The 24,912-nt window shown below is 45.5% G+C and overlaps 2 protein-coding genes across 2 annotated transcripts; one reads left to right on the forward strand and one right to left on the reverse strand.

Annotated features, from left to right (window-relative positions):
* Positions 1-1,168: 1,168 nt before the first annotated feature.
* Positions 1,169-5,821, reverse strand: LOC134489816 (zinc finger protein 260-like; the record flags this gene model as incomplete). The annotated part of the gene is made up of 3 exons (XM_063292683.1): positions 1,169-3,145; positions 4,097-4,201; positions 5,587-5,821. Coding segments are annotated over 3 exons (2,073 nt in total), but the record flags the coding sequence as incomplete, so codon positions are not given.
* Positions 5,822-19,732: 13,911 nt separating this feature from the next.
* On the forward strand, positions 19,733-21,091 carry LOC134492161 (zinc finger protein 239-like; the record flags this gene model as incomplete). The annotated part of the gene is made up of 1 exon (XM_063296339.1): positions 19,733-21,091. A coding segment is annotated over one exon (1,095 nt), but the record flags the coding sequence as incomplete, so codon positions are not given.
* Positions 21,092-24,912: the final 3,821 nt, after the last annotated feature.

Below are 24,912 nucleotides of genomic sequence, written 5' to 3' on the forward strand. Positions count from 1 at the left end.
GCATTCTAACCATAATGTGCTTTTCCCGGCCATAAAATACTGATGAGATGCACACCCATTCTCTCTCTTGCACACACACTTACTCACAGATCTTAAAAGGTTTGACAGGCACATACTCATACAGCACTTTCTAGTCCTCAACTGTACCATCCCTTAAATCTTCACATTGGCCTGGTAACTTCCAGTCAACATGCCTTACAGCTTCTATAGGGCTTTAATACAGGGGAACATTTAAATGCATTGGGATGCTTTATTTATTAATGTAGGGTTTTAATTTCAGGTGACCTATCATCTCACAGCATCTCATGCCTGTTTTTTACACAAAACACTTAACTTAGTCAAGGTTTAGCATGAAGTTGCACAGTGCTAAACTGAGCAGATGTTAACTTGGGTTGTTTGTGTGAACCCACCCCATTTGGTAAGATTACAGGTTAGTGTGTGTCACCTCAGATAGTAGACTAACTCAGAAACCAGGTTAAGAATGTCAAGTAAATGGAGTGTTTCTCAGTGATTCTTAATTTTAAAAAGAAAGCACCACGCTGTTAATGTTTTTCTGAAGTCTGTATTTGAACAATTAGTTCAGGATTCTCCTTTTTTAATTATTGCTCATTACACATGTTAGCTTTATAGGCTGCTGCATAATGAAAAGAAATGAAGCATCTGATGGAAGGATATTCTAACTGTGGAGGTAGGACTTGAGGTCTGGATGTTTTGATGTCTATTCTGACTTTGTTCACATTCGGTACTTGCAACCATGTTCCATTAATTCATCAGTTATATTTCCCAGCCTACAAACACACAGAACATTTTGGCCAATCTGCAGGCATTCTGTCAAAGCAGCTTTCCCAATGCTGGAGAATCCTGGGCACTTCCAGATACGTGAACTTCAACTCCCAGAATACTCAGGTGGGCCAAGGGAATTCTGGGAGTTAAGCCTACACATCAGGAGGGCCTGCAAGTTGGGAAGCATATTAAAACATCTCTGATTCCAGATATCCAACCCAAAAAGAAATAATCACTGGATCTTTCCCATAAGCCATATTGTGACTCAATGAATCATGGCTTAACAAACCATGGCTTAATATGTGTGAATCTAATAATTAAGAATTCAGATCCAACTAATCTTGCGGCATTTAAAGACTAACACATCCATTATTAATCTATCATTTTTAATAGATAAAACTGAAAGCTTATACATTAGTTAGACTTTAAGGGGCCACAAAGCCATTTTGTTGCTTTTTAAAAGTTTGATAACTTGCAAGTTGCAAAAATAAATTAGTGAAGACTCAGTTTCCCTGACAGTCGGAGGACTGTCCAAGTTACTCTAATAAAATCATCCTCTAAAAAAATAAATCTGTGATACTGATGGGCCAAACTGATCACAGCTTTTTTGATTAGTGGAATACCTAACCCTATTTAATATACAAAGAGCATGTTTCACGGTGGATAAGTTTCTGTTCCACGTGAACTTTCTGACTGTTCCCAAGGGTCGACTGAGGAACAAAATTTGCTCCACACTCCAGGCATGTGTAAGGCTTTGCTCTCTTGTGGGTCCCCCGATGGTAGATGAAAGAGGATCGGTCTCCATAACACTTCCCACACTCCGAGCATTTGTAAGGTTTGTCTCCTGTGTGGATTCGCTGGTGAGAAACGAGGGACGACCTGAGAGAAAAAGATTTCCGACACTCCACGCACGTGTATGGTTTCTCTCCTGTGTGAATCCTCTGGTGGCAAACCAAAGATGCTTTCGCAGCAAAACTTTTCCCACATTCTTGGCACGGGTAGGGCTTCTCCCCGGTGTGGGCTCTCTGATGATAAACCAGGCACGATTTGTCTATAAAACATTTCCCACACTCCAAACATTTAAAGGGCTTCTCCCCCGTGTGGCCACGTTTATGGTAAACGAAGGACGCCCGGCCAGCAAAACACATCCCGCATTCTGGGCACCGGTACGGCTTCTCCCCTGTGTGGATTCTCTGATGGATGACGAGATTCTCTTTCCGAGCATAACATTTCCCGCATTCCAAACACGTAAAAGGTTTTTCTCCCGTGTGAATCCTCTGGTGGGAAACCAGGGCCGACCTATCGGCAAAGCACCCCCCACATTCCCCACATCTGAAAGGCTTGGCTCCTGTATGGGTCCTCTGATGGCAAACCAGGGATGCTTTCGCAGCAAAACTTTTCCCACATTCTTGGCACGGGTAGGGCTTCTCCCCGGTGTGGGCTCTCTGATGATAAACCAAGCACGATTTGTCTATAAAACATTTCCCACACTCCAGACACTTAAAGGGTTTCTCCCCCGTGTGGCCACGTTTATGGTAAACGAAAGACGCCCGGCCAGCAAAACGCATCCCGCACTCTGGGCACTGATACGGCTTCTCCCCTGTGTGGATTCTCTTGTGGATAACAAGACTTTCTTTCCGAGCGTAAGATTTGCCACATTCCACACACTTGAAAGGTTCTTCTCCGGTGTGGACCCGCTGATGTTGCAGAAGCTGGGAGTTGTGAGGGTAGCACATCCCGCAGACCAAGCACTTATGGGGCTTCACTCCTGTGTGGATTCTCTGGTGTCCGACGAGGTTTCCTTTCTGAGTGAAACACTTCCCACACACTAAGCACTTGTATGGTTTCTCCCCGGTGTGGACCCGCAGATGGGTTAGAAGGACTGAATTTAAAGCAAACGCTTTGCCGCATTCGGAGCATTTAAAGGGCTTCTCTCCTGTGTGGGTTCTCCGATGACCAATCAGGGTTGCTTTGTCAGGGAAGCGTTTCCCGCATGCCGAGCATTGATAAGGAAACTCCCGCACGTGGATTCTCTGATGTGTCACAAGGAGCCACCTTTGGGCAAAACAGTTGGCACATTCCAAACACTTAAAAGGTTTTTCGCCCGTATGGGTTCTGCGATGGCACACCAGGGAGGACTTTTTGGTAAAGCATTTCCCACATTCTGAGCATTTGTGAGGCCTCTCGACCGTGTGGACCCTTTGGTGGCTCAGAAGTTCAGAAAGCTCGGGAAAATATTTTCGACAGTCCACACATTTGTACAGCTTGCCTTCTGAATGGCATCTCTGATGGTTAAGGAGCACTGAAATCTCCGCAAAACATCTCCCACATTGCAGGCACATATTTTTCTCCGTGGAGTCACCTGTAGGGAGCAAAAAGTAAAATTTGAATGCACATGCCCCACGATGAAGGCATTAGATCAGTGTTTCTCAACCTTAGCAACTTTGAAATACAGGGACTTCAACTCCCAGAATTCCCCAGCCAGCCATGCTGGCTGGGGAATTCTGGGTGTTGAAGTCCACGTATCTCAAAGTTGCCAAGGTTGAGAAACACTGCATTACATTAACTCAGTTTTCATCCCCGACCAAACATTGAATCTTTAGACTACTCTTGCATGTAGTCTAGTGTTGAAAGAGACTGGTTCACACAATGTGTTATTCTATCACGTGTTTTAACCATGATTTATCAAATAAACTTCAACTGGTGGGTTCACAGTAGACACTAAAAATGATGACATACAAACCACAAGATTTGTGTCAACCCAGACACTAAGCTCAAACCAAAGAGTTCACATTCTGGTTTAGCTCAAAGCATAAATCCAACCCAAACGTCTACATTTTTATCAACTCCCTGGTTCAGTTTTCAGCCCTTGGCCAGAGAAAGTTGTGCACCCTTGCTCATGAGGAAATAAAGTGAATTCACTGGCTTGTGCTCCTAGGTAGACAGGCACAGCCCTCAAATTTCAGCTGTGTTGCGTGTGATCACATATGCACAACTAAATAATCTGCAAGGCAAGTTATAAACAGACTTGCAAAAAAAGTTAAAGAACAGACTTGCTGGGTTTGCACAAAACACTTAAAGCAATTTTCTGGATTTACACAAAACTTCTGGATCAGAAACTAAACACATACTCCGGTTTTGCACAATTTGTATCAGAATAAATCAGAAAGACACTATCCAAGGTTAACGTTAAGCAACCTCACCATGCTATGTAACTGACCCGGCTAAACTTGTTGTATGAATACAGCCAATACCTGGAAAGGTGAATTAAATGCATTTAACTTTAAAAAATGAGGTTGCTTTGCTGGCTTACTGCAACTGATGTCTGAGTTCTCTTCATCCAAATCCAGAGAAGTGGGCACCCACAATTCTTCATTTCTTTCCAACTTAGAGACGAGTTCCGGCTTGGGGAATATCCCTTTTTAGAAGGGGAAGAAAAGGATGAATTTGGAACAACTCCCTAAAATCATACCGGACAGATGTTTTTTGTCCAAGGTTTCTATCTTTTCAGCTTACACGCTTTCCTGTTTCATTATTGTTTAGCATGGTCTCTGTATTTTCTTTTTTCTTGCTTTTTATAATTTAAAGAAAGCATCTAGACAAAAAACAGAAAATAGAGGAAGAGAACCAAACCAGAGACAAACAAAATAAATGGGGGAATAAACACACGCTTTTAAATATGAATACACTGTTATGGTGGATCTTTCTCCACATTATACAACCATATTCAATATGGGTCTTGAATGGCTGTAGAGCAAGCTGGACACGGAGGGTATCACATCTAGCCCTTTGCCACGTTCAGATCCTTTCTTGGCACTGTGGAGATGGATGGCCACCCATGACCTCCATGGGGTGACTGATTAGGTCAATGCACCCCGGGTTCCTTGTGGGTCCATGTGAATTCCTGAAGGCTTGGGGTGTTTCTCAGTGACCTCGTGGGCAATTCCACTAAGTGTCTGGCTGTGCAGAGTAGCATCAAACCATCCAGGTATTCCTGAAATGGCTCTCCAACATCCAGCTGGGAAGATTAGATGGGAGCCTGACCATGCCTGGCTATGGGTTCAAGTTCAAGCCTACACTGTGGTGATAAGGGAGACAAAGGGTTTCTACTTCTAGTGTCACTAGGCTGTTGGGTAGCACCCTTGTGTAGGCCCACTCCCTTCTGGGGGGCGGGGGGCATCAGAGACTGCTTCAACATGGCTGTGACCAGGAAGTCATTCAGATTTGCCAGTCTCTTAGCTCCTCATGGGCAAAGTTCAATATGGCAACTAAGACAAAGTCTTGCCACCTTGACTGATGGGAAAAATCAGCTCTGGAGAGCCCCAAGTTTTTGGAGCTGGGTCTGAAGTACAAAGTGGTGAAAGGGAAGACAGTTCAGAGTTCAAACTAGGGATAAGCCACCCCCCACAATTTGGGGAATGGCTGAGGCCCACCTAATGCCAATTGGTGATGCAGTGATGTCACAAAGAGGGGTGGGACCTTTCCTCCTTTGGGGAAGGCCTAATTTATCCATATCCTAATATATCCCTATATCCCAGGTGAAAACTGCACAGCCACGATTTGGCCACGCTACGTCAAGAGTCTTTAGGGGTGGCAAAAAAATCCCCAAAGCCTTGCAGGTCCCAGTGAATCTGTGGCAAGTACATGAACAAGCCTGAGGCAGTAACTGCACACCCCTAGGATGAATAAGAAGTAAAGAGACAAGCAAATGGAAGCAGACCTCCGCTGGAAAAAGAGAAGAGCGAGAATGCCGGAGGAGGCATCAGACTCCTCCAGGTTCCCAGAAACAAGGAAGCTCCTTACCCAACGAGGCCACGTGTTGGTAATTCTCCAGCATGACCTCTCTGTACAAGGCTCTTTGCTCAGGATCCAGCAGCCCCGCCTGGCCCTCCGAGAAGTAGACGGCCACATCTTCAAAGGCCACCTGATTCTGCAACACCCAAACAATCCCACATAATGATATTGCTCCCTGGTTCAGCAGTGGGGACGGCCACCTCTGTGGCAGAATCTTCTCCAAAGTAGATGTGGGAATTCCAAATCAATGGAGAAGTTCTAATTCCAAATCAAAGGAGATGTTGGGATTCCAAATCAAAGGATATTTGAATTCCAAATCAAAGGAGATGTTGGGATTCCAAATCAAAGGATATTCAAATTCCAAATCAAAGGAGATGTTGGGATTCCAAATCAAAGGATATTCGAATTCCAAATCAAAGGAGATGTTGGGATTCCAAATGAAAGGAGATGTTGGGATTCCAAATGAAAGGAGAAGTTGGGATTCCAAATAATTGGATATTCAACTTCCAAATCAAAGGAGATGTTGGGATTCCAAATCAAAGGAGATGTTGGGATTCCAAATCAAAGGAGATGTTGGGATTCCAAATCATTGGATATTCAAATTCCAAATCAAAGGAGATGTTGGGAATCCAAATCAAAGGATATTCAAATTCCAAATCAAAGGAGACGTTGGGAATCCAAATCAAAGGATATTCAAATTCCAAATCGAAGGAGATGTTGGGATTCCAAATCAAAGGAGATGTTGGGATTCCAAATCAAAGGAGATGTTGGGATTCCAAATCATTGGATATTCAAATTCCAAATCAAAGGAGATGTTGGGAATCCAAATCAAAGGATATTCAAATTCCAAATCAAAGGAGATGTTGAGATTCCAAATCAAAGGATATTCGAATTCCAAATCAAAGGAGATGTTGGGATTCCAAATCAAAGGATATTCAAATTCCAAATCAAAGGATATTCGAATTCCAAATCAAAGGAGATGTTGGGATTCCAAATCAAAGGAGATGTTGGGATTCCAAATCATTGGATATTCAAATTCCAAATCAAAGGAGATGTTGGGAATCCAAATCAAAGGATATTCAAATTCCAAATCAAAGGAGATGTTGGGATTCCAAATCAAAGGATATTCGAATTCCAAATCAAAGGAGATGTTGGGATTCCAAATCAAAGGAGATGTTGGGATTCCAAATGAAAGGAGATGTTGGGATTCCAAATCATTGGATATTCAAATTCCAAATCAAAGGAGATGTTGGGATTCCAAATCAAAGGAGATGTTGGGATTCCAAATCAAAGGAGATGTTGGGATTCCAAATCAAAGGATATTCGAATTCCAAATCAAAGGAGACGTTGGGAATCCAAATCAAAGGATATTCAAATTCCAAATCAAAGGAGATGTTGGGATTCCAAATCAAAGGAGATGTTGGGATTCCAAATCATTGGATATTCAAATTCCAAATCAAAGGAGATGTTGGGAATCCAAATCAAAGGATATTCAAATTCCAAATCAAAGGAGACATTGGGAATCCAAATCAAAGGAGATGTTGGGATTCCAAATCAAAGGAGATGTTGGGATTCCAAATCAAAGGAGATGTTGGGATTCCAAATCATTGGATATTCAAATTCCAAATCAAAGGAGATGTTGGGAATCCAAATCAAAGGATATTCAAATTCCAAATCAAAGGAGATGTTGGGATTCCAAATCAAAGGATATTCGAATTCCAAATCAAAGGAGATGTTGGGATTCCAAATCAAAGGATATTCGAATTCCAAATCAAAGGAGATGTTGGGATTCCAAATCAATGGATATTCAAATTCCAAATCAAAGGAGATGTTGGGATTCCAAATCAAAGGAGATGTTGGGATTCCAAATCAATGGATATTCAAATTCCAAATCAAAGGAGATGTTGGGATTCCAAATCAAAGGAGATGTTGGGATTCCAAATCATTGGATATTCAAATTCCAAATCAAAGGAGATGTTGGAAATCCAAATCAAAGGCTGGGTTTGCACAACATATTTAACCCAGTCAGGGAAAGATCCTGCAGCTGTATTTCCTCAGCCTGGTAATCTTGACTCAGTTCAACTCTGAACAGTTCTTTAAGGGGTAGGGAGGTATCCTAGCTTGTGGGAACTGGTCTAACCGATTTCTTTGCAGCCCAACATATTGCACAAAATGAACTAATTCAAAAATTGTGATGCATCTTGTCTGAACCTAGCAAAAGCATCCTGAGCCATTTGGGGATTACGGTATCTGAAAACCAACTCGTCTGCAAAGCGCCAGATTGAGGCACATCGCCTCAATTTTAGAAAAATATGAGGCAGGACACTGCAAATTGTGCTAACTGCCCCTTTCCAGCCCCCTGGGTTCAAATATGATAAATACTAGGATAGTGAAATTCTATATTTCCACTATTAATGTCCTTTCAGTGACAGGCAGACACTGATTCAGGTGTGTCTCTCTGCACAAGAATAGTGGATTTTGTGTTTCCTGCATGTTATCCTTTTAAGTTAACACTGCAACCTGCCCAGATCATTTGATTCCCAGTTTTTATAGGCAATTACTGCGTATGGGTTATTTACAGAGCTTATTGGCTGTTCCAATCAGCCAACTCTAAGCAGCACACCAGGTCTCCAAAGACAGTTTGGGATTAAAAGTAAATGAGTAAATAATCAAATGTAAAGACAACCCATACGCAGTAATTGCCTATAAAAACTGGGAATCATGTTCAATACAATTTTTAAAAAATCAATTAATCATCTGAGAGATAGACATAACAACCCAGTCTTCATGACTTGGTGACTGTATTTTAAAAAATCAGAAGGGAGGGACAATTCAAATATCTGGAGGATGCTATTCCAGGGTAGGAGGATTGCAATGACATGTTTCCATGTTCCACGAATAACTTTTTATTCAATGAGAAAATAATATTTTTTCTATTCCTTTCTGGCTTTTTTCTGATCCTTTTTCAGTGCAGTGAGGAAAGATTTAGGCTTGCTTGTCATGGAAAAAGAGCTCCATGAAAACACACTTCTTCTGAGAATTATTCTACCATTCATTATAATCGCCGGAAACGAAGAACCAGACAAATATAATACTGTTTTCACATCGTAAGGAGCCACTGTGGGTTTGCCAAAAGACTGATCATCCTTTTCCCTTAACTGGCCTTAACTTGCTGAACATTTCACCCCTGACTGAGATAAGATTCCTGCAGACCCAGATGTGCAAGTGGCTTGGATTTGCATCCGCTTTGACTCTAAAATAGCTGGATCTGGTTTTGCTATGCAAGAAAAATGCCATGCCTTTGTCTCACCCGAACCCCACCAACATTTCCCCATAGATCTCCTTACCGGAGCCAGAGATGACTGGGCTCCTTGCTTTGTTCTGGGTGGGAAGGGCAATCTCAGTCGTTTCAGTGAAGCCATTCTGGATTCTGTTGGAACAGAGAGGAGTATTCCCTGGGTTCAGTGTCTGCTTTTTGCCAACAAATTCCCCTCTAAGAAGCTAACACCATTAAAATCACAGTGAAAACCCAAAGGGGAAAGACCATTCAAAACGATCAGCTAACTGGACAGATCCAAGGTTTCGGTCTCAACACGAAAGGTTCTGAAAGGTCCCTTGAGCAATTGATCCGAAGCAGTATGGGAAAGTAGCAGATATACTGTATAAATACAGTAGACTCTCAGTTAACCGGCACCCATGGGGATTGGTAGATGCCTGATAAATGTAGTTTCTGGTTGCCCGAGAGTTACTATTAAACCCTAATACCCACTAGATGGCAGCAGAGAGAACAGATTTTTTTTTTGCTGGTTGCTTGAGAGTGCCGGTTTTTTTCCGGTTCGATTTTTGTGCTGGTTGCTTGAGAGTGCCGGCTGCTTGAGTTCTGGTTAACTGACAGTCCACGGTATGTAACAGAACATTCCCAAATCAGCAGCTCAATCCATCCACATGAAGCCACGAGGAGAGGTCATCTGCCAGCACAGGGCAAGGGATCATCAGTGTGTGGATGATGCCCAGTTATACATCTCTGTTCTGGCCTGGGCAGGAGATGCCGTGGAGGTCCCTCCATGCAGACTGGGTGAAGAAAACAGGGCTAGACTTCATCCCAGCAAGATGGAATAGCTGTGGATTCACACCCGGCTAATTCCAGAGAGAGTCCATCCTTAGCTCCGGATGGGGCTCCAGTCTCCTGGATGGAGCTGGCCCACAATCTTGGACTGCCAGCCAGTAGAATCCACGGCCAACTGGGGCTTTGCCCAATTACATCTTTTGCGCCACTTCCAGCCATACCTGGGACAGGCAGCTTTCATCACGGTCACTCCTGCCCATCACCTTGTGTCTGGATTACTGCAATTCACTCTACCTGGAGCTACCCTTGAAGACTATTTGGAAGCTTTGACTGGTTTAACATGCAGCAGCTCAAGACGTTATGGGCACACCTAGGTTCGCCCAGGTAATGACACTGCTACTGCGGGAATTGTGTTGGCTATTGGTTAGCTTCCGTAATGATCTGTGGGAATGACCTCAGGAGACAGAAGGGAGCGCCGCACAGGGCACGTAAAAGACATCTCAGCCCAGAGAAGTGGGGAGGGCATGGGAAACGTTTCAGAAGGGACCCTCCCTAGTTTTCCAGACGGAGAATAAAAGGAAAGGAGGGGAGAAATACTTTCAGTCTAACAATATTCTGTTCATGTGACCTCACAATAAAGATAGAGATGGTATTCATGGTTGTGCTTCATGTCTGGACTACCTTGCAGGGCTGGCAGCTTCTGAGGGCAATTCAAAGTGCTGGTGGTCCTCTTTAAAGCCAGAGCTCCTGGATGGCTCTAAGACCACCTGCTTTGGATGGCATCTGCCTGTCCAGGGAGACAAGGGAACGAGGGCTTCTTAAGGGACCCCCCCCCCTTGAAGAACTGTCCTCTGTAGAAACCCCACAGTCAAGCCTCCACAGTGACGGCCCCCTCCTCTGAACAGCCCGCCCCCAGATTTTTCAACCATCCCCTCCTTATTAAGTTTCCAAGCAGCATCCAACTGTGGCTCTTCAGGAAGACCCTTGGAGATGAGACAGAAGATCAAACCACCCCTCAAGTGTAGGCACGTTGGGCAGGATGTTACCAGCTTTAAATATTTGTAGCCTTGTTTGAACCCCCACTCTGTCTTTGCGGGGGTTGGAAGCGGCTCCCAGACTCCGGACAGGAGTGGCACGTAAACTGGAACAAACCAGTGAAAATGCCACATCTAAAAACACACAGGGATGAATAAGGCACTGGTAAGACAGCACTTCTGGGTCTAAAGGCAGGGGAGGCTGTGGGAACCAAGTCCTGAATAGGAAAGGAATAAGCCAGATATTCTCCTGTGTCAAAAGGTAGATTATTTCTAATTTCCAGGAAAGGGACAGTACCTTTCTTCCACTCAGCTGGGGTTGGATCAGATCAGTGTTTCTCAAACTTGGCAACTTTAAGACATGGCTGGCTGGGGAATTCTGGGAGTTGAAGTCCACATGTCTTAAAGTTGCCAAGTTTGAGAAACACTTGGCTAGATGGACTCAAACGAACCCACAAGTATTTAATAATAGGACCTCCTCCTTGCAAGACAGGGTATTTCTCTCCTTTCCTCCGCTCCTCCCCTTGAACCAAGTTGGAAACACTGCCTTCCCCGTTTAAAAATAAAAGTTAGCTCTTGTTAATGCAAAGGGAGAAATATCCCCACCCCGCCCCGCCCCGGGCTTCCTCCCCGCTCAGCAACATTCACGGGCGACCAGATTCAGACGCACCTCCCGATGGACTCCCAGGTCATGCAAAGCTTGCCTAGCACCGCCTCCCGCCCGCAACCGGGCGGAAAAAAAAACAAACGCGCCTTCCCCGCTTTGCGGCGGCAAAGCTCCCCCCCTCGCGCAGGCATCGCGAGCGGCTCCAATCAGGGCAGGAGGGCGGAGCCAAACGAGGAGCCCGGTGCATTCTGGGGCAGGGAGTTTTTGCTCGCCTTCCCTCTACAGTCACATTCAGGGAAGACTTTTTGCTTTCCCTAAAAAAAGTTCTTCCCCGTGGCCAAAGGAACCAGAACCTTGTCTTACTTAAATGGGTTCTTTTTCTGAGGGGAAAAAAAAGATTTAGAGAAAATGGAAAAGAAAAAGTACGTATCTCTTTGTTGTCTGGAAAGTGGGGGAAGAGAAGAACTACAATTCCCAGCATCCATTGGGCACACTCCCTACTTTAGGTGCCTGTTCGAAGGAGCGCTTGGTGCCTTGTCTAGTGAGCGGGAGGGAGGGCAGCTTGGCTGGAGAGCAGCTTTGGAGCCTCCTCTTAGAGGCAGTAAAGACCCTGCTTGGCCTCTTCTCCCAGGCATTTTTTTGGGGGGGTCCCCTTTCAGATCCCTCAACTCTTGCTCTTTGCAAAAGGCGAAGAGCGTAGAGGAGGAAGAGAAGGCTGTGTAATTTTGTCCCACAGCCTGCCCTTTGGAGACAGGGATCAAAGAGAGAAAGCAGAGAAAGCATAATGCACTTTCTTGAAATGCAGGAAGAGGAATGTGGCTGTCCTCTGATGTGGCAGCCAGAAACTTGCTAATATTGTAGATCAGGGAAGCCCCAGCTGGCTCTACAACAGGGAGAGGTGGGATAGCTGCTTCAGACTGCAAATGCTGTGCTGCAAATAGTTGGGCTGGATTCAAAGTTTGCCCTGCATGCAAGCAAGACCGCAGTCCTCAGACACTGTGCAGGATGCTACCCTGTGGCCAGAGGCGAGAACGATTTGGCTGGCATCCATCTGGCTATATGGAACTGTGCAACATGCTACGTTAGGTTTTTGTTAACCTTGGTTAGCTTGTTTGTATGAACCTAGAGCATTTGGTTAGCAAAAATGCATATTGAGCACATTAGTTTTATAGGAAGTTGCATTATGAAAAGGAAGGAAGCATCTAAAGGAAGGCAATTCCAGTCTGGGAAATGGTATTCTGTTCCAGCTTTGTGCACATTCAGTATTTGCAACCGTGTTCCATTCATGAACTTTCATATATAACCGCCCAGAGCCCCCCTTGGGGGGAGATGGGCGGGAGTACAAATTTGAGACATACATAAAAATAAATAAATAAATAAAATATTCCTTGGAGGGCTGTGCATGCTTGTAAAAGGGCTTGAGGAGGTGTTTTTTTCTGCAAAAGCTGTAGGACCCTCTACACTCATTCCTTCTCCCTGGTGGAGCTAGAAGAATGGGCAGCAGCAAGGCAATTCGCTCTTCAAAGTAGTTGAGGCACACCCACCCCCCAGAAGCCTTTGACCCAGCCTTCTTTCACTGGCATGGACACTGTGGATGATGGGTCTGGTAACCTAATGCCCTAGAAAGTTGGGGAAGGGTACCTCATGGGCTCAGGAGTGGCCCATTTCTGCCTGCAATGAATGCCCTGGTCAAGTGTCCAGGGGAGGATGTGATGGCTCCAAAATGGATAGAGAACTATATCAAAGACACACGGACTAACCCAATGTCTCTTTTTGGCTGAGAATGATTTCCTTTTTCTTTTTTATTGTTGGGAAAGACTTGTAGTTTTTCTTTGCTTTTTCTTTGCACTGGGTTTTAGCTGTGGCTTTGGCTGCGTTCATACAACGTTCATACAATGCAGTCAAGAAATCTGCTGTAGATTAACGCTCGGTACAGCAGCCATGAAGGCCTTGGAAAAGATATTCAGATGCCCTGATGTGTTTATCCCTACAAAGATTAGAATCGTGCAAGCCCTGGTCTTCCCTGTGATGCTCTATGGAAGCAAAAGCTGGACTTTGAAGCAGGATGGGAAGAGTATTGACGCCTTTCAACTTTTGTGTTGGAGAAGGCTCCTGAGAATACCGTGGACAGCCAAGAAAACAAACCGATGGATCACAAAACAAATCAACCCAGAGTTCTCACTTGAGGCACAGAGGGCCAGGCTCATATGATCACATTTTGGACATGATGTGAAGACCCCGCTCTCTGGAGAAGCTCTGATGCTGAGAAAGGCGGAAGGAAAGAGAAGAGGAGGAGGACCAGCAGCAAGGGGGGTGGGCTCAGTTGCAGAGGCATTGGGGGCACTGTTGGAAGACCTGAAAGACCAGGTGGGGGACAGATCTTCCTGGAGAAAATCTACCTATGTGGTTGTTAGGAGCCAAAAATGACTTCATGGCATATAATCAATCAAAACCTCCTAGCCACAGCTGCCACCTGGTCATCAAGCAGGATCCGTGAGTCCAGCAGGACCTCTAGATTACAAACCAGCTTAGGAAAGCCAAGAGTCTAAAATGGAGTATCTTTGGAATAGGAGATCTTCTTCATCCAGAGGTAATCTGTCTTGCTGGGACTGACATCAAGTCCCCATCCAGTGTCTCTCTACATCAGTGTTTGCCAGTCTCCGAGCCTTTAAGATGTGTGGACACCAACTCCCAGAATGCTGGCTGGGGAATTCTGGGAGGTGGTCCACACATCTTAAAGGCTCAGAGACTGACAAACACTGCTCTATATGCACACTGCAGCCCACAGCAACCTGTCAATTGATCAGAGATGAGGAATTAGATCTGGTCTAGTAACCCAATCCAGAAAATAGGACGGTGTGGCCCCAGCTAGGCCAACCTGGATGATTCATCTGTGGGCCATGTATGTCCACATATTTTGACAGACGGACATCACCCAAGGTGGATTTCCATTGCTCTTAAAGAAAAGTTGGAGGAATAATTCCTGGAAGTGGGCCAGGTTGGCAAACAGTGGGTTAAGCCAAGTGTGTTTTCCTTCCTAGAAAGGCCGTAAGGGAAACTGGGGCTGACATCATGTCCGGGTTCTCTCCCTGCCCCAGGCGTGAGAAAGTGGCTTTTGTATCTCCCACAGGTGCAAGATGAGCAGCTGCTGCGACGGGTTGGGTGAGTCTAGGAAGTGGGGAGGGCGAGGATGATGGGACCTGGGGTCTGAGCTGCAGCCATTCAGGATGCTGGGAGGGGGAGGGGAGTCCCCAGTTAAAAAACAAATAACAAAATAAGAGATCCCTGCACATAGAAACCTAGCATATTGAGGACAAATCTGTCAATACAGTACGATGTAGGGTCCTGATGCTGGAGCTGAAGAGGATGCTGTGGTGGTGCAGAAGGTGCAATAAAAGACAAGCAATATTATCTGGGGAGGCTGCAGCAATTTACAACAACCGGGCGTTTTAGCCTTGTAAAACAGCGAGCGAGAGGAGTGGCCTCTCCATAAAACCTTGCGTGGTGTCCGAAAAGTGCCTCTCCATCGTTTCATGTGCTTTCCTAGGAAATGTGTGCCACGTTGGTGCAAGAGAGACACTGAAGGCAAATCTGCGACCAAGCCTAGAATTTGGTCTCATTTTCCAGCCGCTTCTTTGCCTGTTATCATGACTGACGGTTAAGACTTTCTAAAGCAGCAAGGTCTGGGGATGGCGAGTTTGAGGTTATCAACAGGCCCACCTCCCACATCCATTTCAGCCTTAGGAAACGCTTCCACAGGTGCCTAGATGCAGAGAAGCCTCTGCTATTATGGGAAGTTTTTGATTGATGGGCCATCAGGTTGGTGTTGACTCTTAGCAACCACCTAGAGTTTCTGCAGGAGGGTCTGTCCCCAGCCCGGTCCTTCAGGTATTCCAACAGTGCCACTCTAAATGAATCCATCCATCTGGCTGGTTGTCATCCTCCTCTTTCCTTCCACCTTGCCCAGCATCAGAGCCTTCTCCAGAGAATAAGGTCTTCCCATAAAGAGTCCAAAGCAGGATAATTTGAGCCTGGTCATTTGTGCCTTAAGTGAGAACTCTGGATTGACTTGTTTTATGATTTAGGGAAAGTATGGCGGCTGCTTCTTCTCCTCCTTCTCCTTCTCCTTCCTCTTCCCCTCCTCCTCTTCCTCCTCCTCCTTGAATTTATCTGTGGTCAGCTGTGTTTAGACTCATGGTGGCTTACGAACAGATTAGAAGTGCTATGCAGCAGCCCTTAGGAACTCCAGGCATAAAAGTGGAAATCTGCTCTTTAGACTTAAATTTGATCCTTAAAGCTGCAATACGTGGATCAATTGCACCCCATTAGGCATTTATTTATTTAATTCATTTCTATGGGGGGTTAGGGGGTTGTGTGGCTCCAAACGTCACCCTGGATTTTGTGGGCCATCTGCAACAAACACCTGCTTTGCCACTGCTGCTCTCTGCTCCATCCAGTTTCCTCCTCTGCATGAGGGTGCACATGTGGGTGTGGGTGCATGTGCATAAGAGAAAATATATCTGGGTCCTCATGACACACACAATCAGGTCATTGAAGGACCTAGCAACGTGCAAAACTCAGTTAAAGCTAATATTCATCCCCCCACCACTACCACTGCAGAGACTTAAGGAAACAATTTGTTGTCCAAAAGAATCCATTCCCTGCATCCACAAAAATGGGGCTGATTTTTCCTGCTTGGAAAATAGGTGCAAGGTCCCTAGTTCCTCTGCCTTTCCTAAACCCAGCATGTCCATCTGGCAATTCTCGCTCCATGAATTGCTGAAGTCTACCTTGCAGGATCTTGAGCATTACCTTACTGGCATGTGAAATGAGTGCCACTGTTCGATAGTTTGAACATTCTTTAGTGTTTCCCTTTTTTAGGTATGGGGATATAAGTTGATTTTTTCCAGTCTGATGGCCATTCTTGTGTTTTCCAAATTTGCTGGCATATGGCACGCGTCACCTTGACAGCATCATCTTGCAAGATTTTGAACAGTTCAGCTGGGATGCCGTCGTCTCCTGCTGCCTTGTTATTAGCAATGCTTCTTAAGGCCCACTCAACCTCACTCTTCAGGATGTCTGGCTCTAGCTCACTGACCACACCGTCAAAACTATCCCCAATATTGTTATCCTTCCTATGCAGGTCTTCCGTATATGCTTGCCACCTTTTCTTGATCTCTTCTTCTTCTGTTAGGTCCTTGCCATCTTTGTTTTTGATCATAGCCATTTTGGCTTGGAATTTCTCACCAATAACCACATCCAATTTGCCCTGGCTCATAGATCTTACATTCCAGGTTCCAATGGTGTGTTGATCCTTAGAACTTTGGATTCGCCGTTCACCACCAGCGCCGTCGGCCGCTAGCCGTCCTTTCGGCTTTGAGCTAGCTGCATCATCACGTCTGGGGCTAGTTGAACTCATCCTCTGTTCCTCCCCAGTAGCATTTTGACCATCTTCCGACCTGGGGGTCTCATCTTCCGAAGGTATACTGACATATCTCTGGTTGTACTGATCCACTTAGTTTTCACGGCAAGAATACTGGGATGGGTTGCCATTACCTTCCCCAGGGATCGCATTTAGTCTGACCTCTCTGTCATGACCTTCCCGTCTTGGGTGGCCCTTCACGGTTTAGCTCATGGCATCATTGAGGTGCTCAAGCTCCAGCACCACAACAAGGTAACGATCCTTTGCTGAAGAGTTGCTTTTTGAGTATACTCAAAACCAGTGTTCTGGTTTCTCAAATGCCCCTGGAGCAGTGTTTCTCAACCTTGGCAACTTTAAGAAGGGTAGACTGCAACTCCCAAAATTCTGGGTGTTGGAATCTACCCATCTTAAAGTTTTTTTTTAAATCATATATCATAGCAGTTTGGTGTTCATGCTGCTTTTTCTTGCTGGGAAATCCTTGTGAGGTCCAGCAGCCAGATGTGTAGACTATTTAGCCGTGACAAGCCACATTGCCCGGGGTGCACCACAAGGAGGCTCGTCTACATTGCACTGAGCTGGACTGAGAGAGAGGGACTGGCCCAAGGTCACCCAGCCGGCTTTCATGCCTAAGGCGGAACTAGAACTCTCCTACCACGCCTGATTGGCTCTTGGGCTGAGAGAGAGGGACTGGTCCAAGGTCACCCAGCCGGCTTTCATGCCTCAGGCGGGACTAGAACTCACAGAGTCCTGGTTTCTAGCCCAGAACCTTAACCACTAGACCAAACTGGCTGTCATATCTTAAAAGTTGCCAAGATTGAGAAACACTGCTCTGGAGAGTCCATCTGGAAAAAAAAGAGAACAAGGACTTGAAGAATCTCCCCTTTTGCTAGTAAAAGCCCATGGTACATCCCACAGAGCAGGCAGCATAATGGCTGGGGACATTTCTCCCCTGCCTGACTAGAGTTTTAGTTTTAGATACTTTTGATTGGTTTTAAAATGAGCTTAATTAACTGAACACAATTAAAAAGGCCTCTGGCTTGCTGTAAAGTGAGGGCCAGCCTTTGGCATTTTCTTTAACAATTTATTTTTATTGGAAAATGTAGAAGGTGCTTGAAACAAATTCCTATCTGTTAACTTTGGATCTGCTAAACATGAACGGCATTCGTTTTTAATGTCTGTAGCCTAAATCAGCGTTCAGAGGGGAGGAAGAAGACTGCCAGAAGCTTGGAGGGAGGAAAATAGTATGCAAAGATAGTGTGGGAGGGCAGGGGGAGAGGAAGGTGAATAGATTTGGAAGAGACAAAAATTTTAGGATTCTACCTGTCTGATGGGATTTTGGGTGAAAAAAGGATGAAAAGTCTGCTGTGGGAAGGATTTGCCTCTAAGGACAGGTTTAGGCTTTACCAGGAGAGTTTATTTATTTATCAAATTTCTCTGCCGCCCATCTCGTATGCAATGAGTCTGAGTTTCCAAAGCAGATTCCCTGATTGCAACTGGTCAGTCGTTATCTGGAGGAGCTGTAGGCTGCATGGTAAATATATTGTTTTGAGCCAGTTTGGTGTAGTGGTTCAGGCAGCAGGCTAGAAATCGGGAGACCGTGAGTTCTAGTCCCAGCTTGGGCACAAAGCCAGCTGGGTGACCTTGGGCCAGTCCTTCTCTCTCAGCCCTAGGAAGGAGGCCATGGCAAACCACTTCTGAAAATCCTTGCCAAGGAAACTGCAGGGACTTGTCCAGGCAGCCTCTGAGAATCGGACACGATTGAACAGATTAAAAAAAAAAGTTGTAACAATTGCTTTCACACACGCACACACGATTCTGCCCCATACAGAAATTGGGCAGGCTGGTGATCGGCGGTTTTCATTCCACTTCTGTTCTCGATGTCCAAAAGGCAAAACAATTTCCCACATACTGAGCATAAAAACCACTCAGACTGACTGAGGAAGTAGCAAAGGGTGCTCCTTTCTGGCTACATTTGTAAGCTGCCAAATATGAATTAACTCCTTCTATTTATCCTCCAGAGGGGCTGGCAAAGAAGGGCCAGAACACAGAAATAAAAAGGTAATGAGGGGTACCAATGTAAGCCTTGATTTGCAATCCCAGTTGAAACCTTACAGCTTCATTTTGAGAGTCTAATGGTTTCTGAGCAGTCTTAAAGGCCAGCCCCACAGAAAGAGCATTGTAGCAGTCTAGCCTAGATATAATAGGAATATAAAGTATATGTTTGAAACCCCTGAAAGCATTTTAGCTTTAGCAATAAAAATGGGTTGTTTTTTAAAGACGTTTTTGCAGAAAATTTTGAATCAGGATTTTTTTCTGATTCAAATATTATTATATTAGCATATTTAGCAATTAGTATATTCTTCTCAATAGCCGTAGTCTGTGCAAGTGTTTCAGCTATATTATTTGGGGTGAAGGAAATATATTTTTTTTAAGAAAAGCAAACATCATATACTGTTACTTTGAAGCTGGCAAACATTGCCTGAAGTGGAAAAATTATCAACAGAAAATTTGTAGCCTGAAAAATTTTCCATCCCACATCAATAGATTTTTGCTTTCTTTTTCTTGTCATTTTCTTGGATACTTTCTGCTTTTTTACATGTTCGTGTAAGTCTATGCTGTAGAACGGGGTCGGCAAGCTACGGCCCATGGGCCAAATCTGGCCCGCCACCTGTTTTGGTATAGCCCATGAGCTAAGAATGGAAAAGTGGGTGGGTGGCAGATCGCCAGGCCCAAACCTCAGCTGAGGTCAGAGGGTGAGGGGCAGGGCTGAGGGTCAGCATCCTGGGTGGCAGCAGCAGCAGCCTATCAACAGCCTCCTTGCTGGTGAGCTGGCACCATCCAATGCTTGCCATGATCCTTGGCCTGCAGGCCTGCCAGCTGTGCCCAGCTGTGGTATGGAATCTGGCCCTTTACAGAAAAAGTTTGCCAACCCCTGCTATAGAAAATGATTCGTAATGCCACAGAACATTTTGATGACTTCTGTTTAATCATTCTCTGTTCTGCTAGCATGAACCCCTCTGTTTCTCCCTTCCTGTCCTAAAAATGCTGCTGTTTCTGTTGTAGAAGATGGTCATTGGGAAAATGTGGACGAGGGACAAACCTTGGGGGTGTGGCCCCAAAACGCTACGGCTCAGGATGTGGGGGCAACATTTAGGAATCCAGATGCCCCAGAAAAGCAGGTAGGAGATCAGGTAGAGAAATGGAAGAAAAACGCCCTCCTTTTTCGAAGCAGAGACGGCCCAGAAATCCAGCAAACAGAAATCACCAGGGAGAAGAAGAACAAATGCTCTGTGTGTGGGGAAGTGTTCCAAGGTGACTTGGACCTCAAGAGACACGAAGGGACCCACACAGGGGAGAAACCGTATCGGTGCTTGTATTGTGGGAAGAGTTTCAGCCGGAACACAAACCTGGCATCACATCACCGGACCCACACCGGGGAGAAGCCGTACGGATGCTCCTTTTGCAAGAAGACATTCTGCGACAAATCAAGCCTCAATCGCCATCGGAGGACCCACGGGGGGGAGAGGCCCTACGCATGTGACCAGTGCGGGAAGTGCTTTGACCTGAGCCAGTCGCTTATCAGCCACCAAAGGACCCACACGGGGGAGCGGCCCTATCAGTGCCCTGCATGCGGCAAGACCTTCAACCGGAGCCAAAACCTCACCAGCCACGAGCGAATCCACACAGGGGAGAAACTGCACAAGTGCACCGAGTGTGGGAAAAGCTTCAGCCGCAGCCAGAATTTGTCGCGGCATCAGAACAGCCACACCACGGACACACTCCACAAGTGCGCCAAGTGTGGGAAGGGCTTCCGTCTGAGCCAGTCCCTTGCCAACCACCGGAGGACCCACACCGGGGACAAACCGCACCGATGTTCCCAGTGTGGGAAGAGCTTCAGCCTGAGTCAAAACCTCGCCAGCCACCAGAGAGTCCATACGGGAGAAAAGCTGTACCGATGCTCTGAATGTGGCAAGCGCTTCAGCTGGAGTCAAGATCTGCTCCGTCACCAGAGAATCCACACTGGGGAGCAACCGTACCGTTGCTCGGAGTGTGGCGAGCGTTTCAACCGGCAGGAGAATCTGATTAGGCACATGAAGATACATCTGGGAGGGGCTACATAGATTGAGGGGTTTAGTGGTAACCAGTCTCCCATCAGTGCGTGAGAAAATCTGCACATGAATCTGTTTTCCTTTTCTTTCTCCCACATCTTTGAAAAATGTTTTAACTGTATTTTTTTGAAAAGGAGCAGTGGGCTAAAGAGATTGCGGCCAGAATTGTCTTTTAAGCTTTTGCAGGGCGATTTGCAACCTGCTAGAGTTAGAATTAAACAAAGACCGGAAGGACTGTGTGGCCAGTTTGTTAGCTGTCTTTTTTTTTAATTGTATGGCATAGCAGTTCGGTGTTCATGCTGCTTTTTCTTGCTGGGAAATCCTTCTGAGGTCCAGCAGCCAGATGTGTAGACTATTTGGCCGTGACAAGTCACATTGCACCACAGGGAGGCTAGTCTACATGGCACCGAGTTGGGCTGAGAGGGAGTGACTGGCCCAAGGCCACCCAGCCGGCTTTCATGCCTCAGGCGGGACTAGAACTCACAGCCTCCTAGTTTCTAGCCCAGCGCCTTAACCAGTAGACCATACTGGCTCTCAGTTTGAGAGCTGAGACTCCTGAAAAGTCCTCCATAAGTAGCATGCGATCAAATAAAAGACTGACTGGATTCACACATTGCACACACTGTGATTTGTTGGGTGTAGGCTTAGCCAAGGGTATCCACAGGGGAGTCAAAAAAGTCAAGATGATGTAGAAAGTCAGGAAGATGACCTTGACGGAAATACGCAGGAACCGTAACCTAAATAAAAGGGGCTGAAACATTCTGAAGTCTGGAGCAAAAAGATAACGTTTGGAAGCTGTTCAGGCAGATACTCCCTGATCCACTGGTATGTAAGAAGGAGGGGAGGGATAACACAGACTTGCAAGATTGTATTATTATAGCCAATCTCAATAAAAGTAGCTTTAGCCTTCCTGTGGAGTTGATTTCCTGGTCTGGTCCTACTGAGTGGAGCAGACAGATGGTGGCTGTGACTGCATGATCATAACCCCTCCCCAATTTTTTTCCTGCATTTCTGCACCTGCCCTTTGGAACAGCCTCCTCTCACAGAGCCGCCTGGTCCCTACCTTCAAGCATCCTTTACTAACATGGGTTTTCCCTCAGCATTTGATTTAAGATGGATGGATGGGGCCCTATGGGGGGGATGTGGACAGATGCTTTGTTCTCTGGGAAAGTTGGGTGCTTTGATATTTTGATGGAATAATTTTTCTTTTATCTCTGTGAACCCCTCCCTCCCCTGCAGAAAACTAGAACGTCTTTTTGGCCCAGATGCCCATTTGCAAAGTGTTTAGGGACTCTGTGTTGCTCTTTCAGTCCAATGGATTCGGCCCAAAGGATTCTTGCCTTTGCACAAAATGGCTGCCATAGTGGGTGTGGCCACTCCACAAAGATCGGCCTACCAGAAGGAAAACTAGCCCTGTGAGGATGCTGCCTACCATTCTACAGGGATCTTCATTGTTCTAAAGCAGCGTTTCTCAACCTTGGCAGTTTTAAGATGGATGGACTTCAACTCCCAGAATTCCCTAGCCCACACGGCTGGCTGGAGAATTCTGGGAGTTGAAGTCCACACATCTTAAAGTTCCCAGTGTTGAGAAACACTGGCCTAGGTTGTAATCCCATCTATATTTGCTTTCCTACCAGAGAAGACCAAAACCCATTTCTCCAAAGTTTCCTTCAGAGTCTTTGATTGCGTAGTGTTTAATAAAAACCAGTGCCTAAAGGGCCTCAGACATAGGTACTATTTAAACAACCCTGGTTTAATAACAGTCCCAAATGCCTGTGCTATATATAGATTATTTTGGCTGCAACGTTTTGGGCCAGCTGAAGTTTCCAAAGGCGTTTCAAGGGCAGCCATTAAAAAGGGCAACTATGTCAGAGCCTAGTGAGTAATTTAATCTGAATTAAATGAGAAAAGAATGCTTGGTCTAACGTCTAGAGAAGTGTTTCTCAACCTTGGCTACTTTAAGATGGGTGGACTTCAACTCCCAGAATTCCCTAGTCAGCACTGCTGGTTGGGGAATTCTGGGAGTTGAAGTCCACCCATCTTACAGTTGCCAAGGTTGAGAAGCACTGATCTAGACAGTAACTAGAACCTGGTTCTAATTATTCAGCATTCAGAGTTTCTCTTTCTAGCACTGGACACTAGGAATGCATTCTTCGTTCCTTCAATAACTCCTCTACAGCCATAGGCAGAAAGAATCAGAGGAAAATAGCACGGAGACTGTGTGTGGAAATAATGATTTTCCCTTTTCTTCCCCAGATACAAACAAATCAGGACGTTTCTGGTTTTTTGGGTGCCAGGTATTCACTGGAACGTTGCAATGTGGTATAATTGTTTTGCCTTGGGTGTGAGATGGTGAATTGTATGCATTCATGAGTGTGTTAGCATTACCACTTTGCCTTCTAGAAAATGGATATTGTTTATAGTTTGTGGGTGAAAATCTGTGGTTTGGCATTTGAAATTCATAGCATCAAAGTTGCTCGAAGTAGCATATGCTACTATTCTAGTAGCTACTATTCCTCCCAAGTCCTTATTTTAATTTCACAACCATCTTGAGAAGCAGGTTAAATTGGTCAGGAGTCACAATAAAGTCATAGAATCACAGAGTTGGAAAGCATTGTTTAAACTAGTGTTTTTCAAACTTGGCCACTTTAAGATGGGCGGATTTCAACTCCCAGAATTCTCCAGCCAGCTGGCTGGGGAATTCTGGGAGTTGAAGTCCGCCCATCTTAAAGTGGCCAAGTTTGAAAAACACTGGTTTAAACCATCAATTCAGGACAGCAATTTAAATTAAAATATTCCCAAAAGATGGTTATCCAGCTTCTGCATGGACACGTTAGCGAAGAGGAGCACGCACAACAATTTGTGTAGTTTGTACAAAGTCTAACAGGGGGTGTGCTATTTAGCCCTCAAAGTCAAAGGTAACATTAAGTTATTGTTATCTGCCCTACCCAGGAATATGTTTCTTGAAATCTCCAGATACGTTCACCCATCGTGGATAAGAAAATACAATGGCCAGCTTCACATAGCTTGCTGCATCTGAACCAACCTCATTATGGTTTAATGTGATGCTCTGGTTTATAAAATGTGGCATTCAAAACACACTAAGCCACAAAGCCAACTTTAATTAAAAAAAACAAACCACAACATCATTAGCATTTCTAATGTTCACAAATTCAATAATGTCCAAAAACACGAAGGATCTGGTAGCACCTTTCCCGACTAACAAATTTCATTAAAAGGCATAATCTTTTGTGAGCTTCTAATAAAATTTTTTAGTCAGAAAAGGTGCTACTAGATTCATTTTTTGACACCACACTAACAGGGCTCCCACCAGACACCCGACAAAGTTCCCAAAACCAGAACTCCAATACCATAGTAAGATCATCCCCTCATTAAGATCATCTGACTCACCTTGCCTGGGTTCTGAAGGTCAAGCCAGGTTAATACCTGGATAGGAGACCACTAGGAAATCCCACAGTGTGGCGCTGGGAGCTAAACCATTGAGCTGCTGAGCTTGCCGATGGAAGGTCGGGTTTGAATCTGCGTGACCTGGTGATCTCCTGTTGCTAGTCCTAGCTCCTGCCAACCTAGCAGTTCGGAAAGATGCAAATGTGAATAGATTAATAAGTACCCCTTCGGCGTGCAGGTGGCGTTCCGTGTAGTCATGCCGGCCACATGACCATGGAAGTGTCTAGGGACAAACGCCGGCTCTTCGGCTTTGAAACGGAGATGAGCACCGCCCCCTAGAGTCGGACACGACTGGACTTAATGTCAAGGGAAACCTTTACCTTTACGTTTACTAGTCTAAACTAGGAAATCGGGGGAAGAAACAACCCGGAAGAAGGCAAGAGAAAACCACTTTTGTATTGTCGGAAGGAAAGCCGCGTGAAGCCAGCAGCAGGAATCCACTCGGAGGAGTTTTGGTTTGTCCTCCCACTACCCGAGACTCGTGGAGAAAATCCACCTAGGCGAGCCCGATATGATGGCACCCGATCAATCGGCACCCGAGGCGGCTTCCCCCCGCCACGGATCTCATCTCCCCTCGCCCCGACGCCGCTCTTCCGTTTCCGAATCGCGGGCTCCGAAGGGCGCAAGCG

The sequence above is a fragment of the Candoia aspera genome, chromosome 2 (assembly GCF_035149785.1).
Source record: "Candoia aspera isolate rCanAsp1 chromosome 2, rCanAsp1.hap2, whole genome shotgun sequence".
NCBI lineage: Eukaryota > Metazoa > Chordata > Lepidosauria > Squamata > Boidae > Candoia > Candoia aspera.